Source organism: Galeopterus variegatus, unplaced genomic scaffold (genome assembly GCF_000696425.1).
Source record: "Galeopterus variegatus unplaced genomic scaffold, G_variegatus-3.0.2 Scaffold351, whole genome shotgun sequence".
Lineage (NCBI taxonomy): Eukaryota > Metazoa > Chordata > Mammalia > Dermoptera > Cynocephalidae > Galeopterus > Galeopterus variegatus.
The window spans coordinates 63,765-70,560 of NW_007726462.1; the positions used below are offsets into that span (position 1 = coordinate 63,765).

General features: G+C 47.6%; 1 protein-coding gene across 1 annotated transcript in view; it reads left to right on the forward strand.

The window, feature by feature from the left end:
- The first annotated feature begins 4,168 nt into the window (after nt 1-4,168).
- LOC103586540 (butyrophilin subfamily 2 member A2-like) overlaps nt 4,169-6,796 on the forward strand; it is a 10,130-nt gene continuing 7,502 nt past the window's right edge. The window contains 2 exon segments of the mRNA XM_008567837.1: nt 4,169-4,415; nt 5,171-5,518. Coding sequence (XP_008566059.1) covers nt 4,331-4,415; nt 5,171-5,518 — 433 coding nt within the window. The 5' untranslated portion in view covers nt 4,169-4,330.

Below are 6,796 nucleotides of genomic sequence, written 5' to 3' on the forward strand. Positions count from 1 at the left end.
GATGTACCCATCATATGAACACACTGAAAATGTCTTCACTATTTGTTTCTTCATTGTTGTTCACGTTCCCTTAGAAAACCCTTCATATTTCCCATCAGTTTTCCAAATCTTACCCACCCGTCAAATCCCAGACCAATTTCTCCTTCTTGGGTAGTTATTTTTACTGTTCTTGTTTTCTTTTTATAATTTAATCCATAATTGATGCCCTCACTCTGAGTTATTATAAATAGAAGAATTTTCAGGTCATATTTGACAATCATACCCTTTATTTATGACCTTATCTCCTTCTCTCCTTCATTTCTCCTTCCCTTCTTTTCATTTCTAACTTTTCTCTGCCCATCCTTTTTTTTCCACCTATACACATACCACACAAAATTAGAATTATTATACATTGGTAATGTCATTGTATGCCAGAAACACAAGTGCAGAAATAAATTGAGACACAGAAGACAGAAAAACAATTAAGAAATGGCATGATGGGCTTATTAATGGGCCCCTTACCATGTACATAGGTGGGCTCAATCTCACCCTGGACTCTCTATGAAATCATATGAAATTGTGACATGAATCTCAAAATTTTCCTAAGGGTTGGTGAGCCTGGAGTGGAGCATTTACTCACAGCTCCCATCGTCTTTCACTTGAACTGGCTGAAGTTTGCCCCTGGAGCTGTTAATTCTCTTGCACTTCCAGGCTGGACCATGCATCTGCAAGAAAGCAAACACCACTGGAATTGGAGAAGGCTCCCAGAAAGGTAGAAGAAGGCAGGCCTCATGAGGTCTGAAGTTGTTATCCTTTCAGGAAACTGCGTGCCTCAGTTATGGGTGAACTGAGATGGGCCAAGAGGATATGGGATGAGGCATTAATAGCATCTGTTCACAGGGCCCTGCTGTGAACATAGTGAATACCTACTAAACTCTGTCTGCCCTTCTTGTCTTCCATGGTGAGGGATGCCTCCATCCCCAACCATGCAGCAGTAGTGACCTCCTTTCTTCCAACACATGTCCATATCACATGGCCCTGCTGCCCTAACAAGTGGACAGGATGTGGGATGGACACCTGACCCAGGCTAGGCTAGGGGATCCCCATGTGACATCTGACCAGTTACACCTGTAGCAGGTATGCATAGGAGCTGTGGGAAGGCATATTCCACTCACAGTGTGGTCCAGAAATTCAAAGTTGGACTGCAGAGAGAGAAGACCAAAGCAGCAGTGCACAGAAAGCTTGGAGATGGAAAGAGTTGGGGCAACTCTCCTGTCTCTGGTTCCTTTGAGGGCCTATTATCACTTCTGCTGTGTGTTTGGTGAGATATTTTCTCTTCTGAGAAGGTAAAAGTACCAATTACTATTGCTGCAGCCCTAAAAATTAGCAGCTTGCACACTGTTTCACTATGCTCATGGATTCTGAGAGTCAAGAATCTGAAATTTGAACAGGTAAGAATAGAAATGTTTGTTCTGTGTTCCAATATGTCTGGGCCTCAAAGGGAGGACTCCATGGCTGGAGGTGACTCACAGGAAGAGATGGAGACAGATTGCTTTCAAAGATTGGAGTTCGGCTGTCCAGTTGGCTCAGTTAGATAGAGCATAGCGTTATAACCCACTCAGGTCATGGGTTTGGATACCCACAGTGACCAGCTCCTAAAAAAAAGAAAAAAAGAAATTAGAGTTTCTCGGAAAGAACAGGGGATCAGAAGTCACTCTGGGCTCTTGCAGTACTGCCATGTCCACCAGGTCCATGGAGAACCATACCAAGGTGACCCTCCCTCTGTGTTGACTCCTCCCAAGGCAGAGAATGATTAGGTCAGGTTCTCACCACCCAATGGAGCACACCCCAGTTGGACACGGTCTCTTGCTAACTACTGCATGGGCAGTGGACCCTTCTCCTGCTCAGAACATATGTTTCCCTCTGGCTCAGGCCAGCCGTGGCAGGTGCCCAGGCCTGGCTTCACTGGGTGCATCTGGCATAAATGGCCTCAGAAGGCCTGGGCCTCATTTTCTTCAGATAAAAGCTGTGGGTGCCCAGGCTCTTTGACCCTTATGTTCCCCTCTTCTGGGACTTCTCAAAAGCAACTCAGTCCTGAGTGGAATGATCGAATATTTACTACATTTTTATTGTCATTAGTCGCTTAACTCAGAAGCCAATTTAATTATAAACCACAAGCATCAGGCGATGAGTGAGGCAGCTTTATGAGAATCAGATGGTTCAAGGGTCAGCACAATATAAAAAGCAGTTCTTGGGGCCTTCTGTAGCTTATTCTAATCAAAGATTTCCCTCTGCAGAGTAGAGAAGGAACCTGCTTTGGTAACCTTTTCTGGGTCCCTCTGATCCTCCTTCCCTGTCCAAGAACCGCTGACCATGGGTGGCCTGATCCTGCTGCCACCTTGTTCTTGGTTCTGGTGCCAGATGATTCCAGGAACAAGGTCATGCTGTTGGGAAAATGACCTACACACACCTTTCTCACGTGTGCACTGAACCACAACTGAGTGCACAGTCAAGAGTGTTACTTGTAAGGAGAGAGGAATGACGTTGCCAGATACCTGTCCTGAGAAACAGACACTCCAGTCACTGGAAGATACAATTGCTGCCTAAATAACAATTATGCAGGACGGAGAACAGGAACAGCAGAAACTGTGGGTGTCAGAAGAGGCTGGGAACATCCTGAGTGTTCTTGGATGAGCTGTACATCAAGGCCAGGCAGGATTTCAAGAGGCAGAAATGGAGGGAATAGGTCAGGTGAGGGGAATGTCATGGGAAAGGGAGTGCTGGCCCCAGGTGCAGGAGGGACACAGGCAAGGGGCGTCCATCGCTAGTGGGTTAACTGCAAAGTTCTGAGTTGAATCAAAAGGGGATCTTAGGACTCTGAGGAAGCATTTAGACACTTAAGGGGCTTGTTGAGAACTGTGCCTTAGGATGATTATTATGGAGAAAATCTATTCCTGGATTTTGGATTAGAGTCTGTGGGGCACGTTGGTGGGAGGAGAGTATGTGTGGGTGTGGGTGGGGGTTGGGCCCAACCGGACCACCTACTGGCAGATGTTAAAACAAAACTGGGAAGTCTCTGTCTACTTCTATCTCCTGCCCGCATTAGAATGTCACCCGCCTGAGGGAAAAGGTTTCTGACTCTCCCTCAGTATCCTCAGCATTTCTTACCCAATAGTGGTGAGTGAATGACGAGGTCTTCATAACAGCTGCTGCAGCTGCTGTCTCACTTCCTTCCCCCCCCCCCAATTCCTTGCCTGATCCCTACAATCCTTCCCCTGCCAGCAAACCCACCCCCACCCAACCTCCAAAGCCAGGAACTAGAACAAGATTCCTCTGGCATTTAGCTAATCATTTCTCAACACAGACTTCTGCACACAGAGGTCTTTCCCCGTGGTTGGCAGAAAGGCCACAATCTGCCGGGGTCCTCAGGGCTTTGGAAAAAAATGAAAAATGTCTTGTTTCTGAAAAAGAAAAAGCAAATTTAAAAAACCTGATGATCGCAAAGGTTATTTGCTGCATACAATTGTTTTAAACAGGTTCCATATATTCTACCCAGTAACTGGTGACAATTAAGGCTCAGGGACACCATTGGATGGCTGACCTCAGCCGGCCAATCCCGAGCTCCAAACCATTAACAGGAAATCTTGGGGCACGGGACACTGAGTGAACGGGTCCCAGGTCTCCGTCCCGCAGCTCTGCACGTCGCGACTGATGGGAGGTGAAGAAAAGTTTTCTCTCCGTCTTCCCGACGTTTTGTTCCCTGGTGGTGACTGTGCTCATGGGAGCGTTAGAAGGAAAGAGACGACCGGAAAATGGTCCTCGAGGGTCGGCAGAGGAAGACGCGCGGTTAACTGGAGAAGGCAGGAAAGGGAGGGAAGCGCTGCAGCTCCGGGGTGGGCGGGAGGGGGCCGGGAACCTGCTGCGGAGGAAAAACGGGGTCCCTGGGAGAGGGAGCCCCCGGTGGGTGCCCGGCCTGGCTGACAGGGAGGAAGAAGAGAAGGGAGGGAGTGCGGAAGCTGTCAAGTGACAACTGAGGAAACTGCCCTCTGGCGAGAGACGTGGGCCGAGGAGGGCGGGCACCGCCTGCCGCCGCGCGGTGCTAGTGGCTTATTTCATGGCGCGTCTCACGAACCCACCTGTCAGGAGGCACCTGAACCGTGGGACCAAGGAGGCTGCCCAAGCCGGAAGTTAGGGCGCTGATGCGACCACGTGGTGACGGGCGAGTTTGACGTAGATGGCAGCTGCGGTGCCCAGTCTGCTCTGCCGAGTTCTTCTCCTCTGCTGACTTCTCCTCCTCTGCACCGCTAGGTCCTGGTCCCTGCCTGTCCGGGGTGACTCCGTCCTTGTGCTTATGGAGCCAGCTGCCTCCAGACCCTTCTCCCTGCCGGCCGCCCTTCTCCTCTCCCTGCTCCTCAGCCTGTTTGCCCGAGTCTCAGGTAGGGATGCAGGCCACTTGCTCCTGTCACCTTCTCAGAAAGCAGCACCAGCTCTGCAGTCTGCAACGAGGAGGAGCTAAGAAGGACTGCAGCCCTGTGGACTCTTGTTTTAGTCTGAGCGTGTTCATCAAATTTATACCAGCACTGCCCAAAAGAAATGCATTGAGAGCCACAAAGGCGAGCTGCGTATATAGTTGTAAATTATCAAAAAAATTTTTTTCTACCTTTTATTTTAAAAAGTAAACAGAACCATAAAGTAAATTTTAATAATATATTTCATTTAACTGCAACTAACCAAAAATTAACATTTAAATGCTTTTTACTGCAAAATATTACAAATGAGAATTTTAACATTTTTAAATTTTAAATCTTCAAAATCTTGTGTGTATTTTACACTTTCAGGTCATTTTGATTGAAACTAGGCTTGTGGCTCCCCTATTGGGCAGCTCAAGTTCATACTACACTCAAGCACTGCACTAGATTGGGAAATAGAGGAAAAGTCCTAGGGAGCACAGGTCCTAGAGGTGATCAGGGTGACCTCCTCAATGTGTTGCTAATGAAGCATTAGCAGCTTCAATAGGTACCACTCCCAAGGGTCAGCCACGTGGCTACTGGTCCCCCAAATCCTTCCTCAGCCCAGGAAGTTCCTGTGGCCTTGGAAAGAATTTATGTGTCCCCCGGAATATCCATTTCCTTTCCTGCCTGAGATATTTGATGCCTGGTGTTCCCTCTGATTCTTCCCCTTTGTTGGGCAGCACAGTTTACTGTCGTGGGACCAGCAGATCCAATCCTGGCCATGGTGGGAGGCAACATCACATTAAGCTGCCACCTGTCTCCCGAGAAAAATGCTGAGGACATGGAGGTGCGGTGGTTCCGGTCGCAGTTCTCCCCGGCGGTGCTGGTGTACAAGGGTGGGCTAGAGAGAGCAGAGGAGCAGATGGAGGACTACCGAGGAAGAACCACCTTTGTGAGCAAAGACATCAGCAAGGGGAGTGTGGCCCTGGTCATACACAACGTCACAGCCCAGGAGGACGGCTTCTACCGCTGTTACTTCCAAGAAGGCAGGTCCTATGATGAGGCCATCCTGCACCTCATGGTGGCAGGTGCGTCACTTTATCTTGCTTTGTTGCCTTTGCACAGTTTTCCTTTTGAGGAAACCTTCTCTCTTAATCTTGGGCCCATTGCAGACCAGCAGATTTTTGCCTGGAATGCCCTTTATGCGGGGAGGGTGGCTGCTTACTGCCCAAAGGCCACATGAGTGGGTTTTCCCTGCTAAGCTGTGGGCATCACTGCTTGAGAAGCCCACATGATCTCAGCTGAGGCCCTGGGCAGGAGAGAGTGGTTAATCCCTGCAGATTATTCTTGTACCTGCCTTATCATTCAAACTGTGCCCTCTTGAGAGTGACAGGAGGCACTGTCAGGCATTGCACTTGCCAAGTGGAATAAACAAGGACTGCCCAGAAAAGGACATGTGCACGTCCAGTTGTTGATAAATATTCATCTTGCCTTTGTCCCTTCCCCCAAACACTGATTGTAGTGAGAGTGGCTGACATTTAAATGGATGATTTTATTAAAGCAAAATGAAGTACACAGGCAAACTTATGTACTGGGCCTGGTGGCCCCACCAACAAAATGAACGAGAATTCGGCTGGGAGGAATTTGTCAAGACCTCAAAGTAGAAGCAGCATTTATACTGGTATTTCCAGGAGTTTATTACAATGGCTTTAAGGGATGGCCTCACTCCTGGGGTCAGTATGTTATTCTTTAAAGGAAATGTTTGAAGACTGGAAAATCCTTTAAGACACATAAAAATCAATGGTGGTATTTCAGTCCATCAGTGGAAGTGAGGTTTGGAGACAGTGTGACCTACCCAGGGGGTCTCAAATCATAACTGGTAGGAGACCCCATCATTGTGGCTCACAGTGGCAATATTGTATGTAATTAATACAGAACATGAAGGAAGGAGGCTTTTTTGACCCTTGTGTCCTCACCCTGTTTGAAGCAGTACTTACCAGTTGGCCCGTTATGAATTGTGTGTGGCAGGAACCCTTTATTCTTTCCCTGTAACCATGACCTTGCTCTGGCCTGTCCCACTCTGAATGGGGTTGTCCTAGGATTTTTTGTTTGTTGGATCATTTGGCTGACTGGTTCTGTCCTTAAGTCTTTTGTCTCCCACTTGCCCTTATTGAACAGTGTGAAATATATTGTAGAACTTTTTTGTAATTAAGTTATTTTATTTCTTATTCTACTTCAGGGTTTCTGTGTGAGCCTTTGAATGTGAAACTAGGTGTTTTTTTTTTTTTGTTGTTGTTGTTTTTTGTCTTGGCGAAATCACATTGAACAGGAAGCACTGGACAAGTGATTGTTTTAATTTTCTGTCT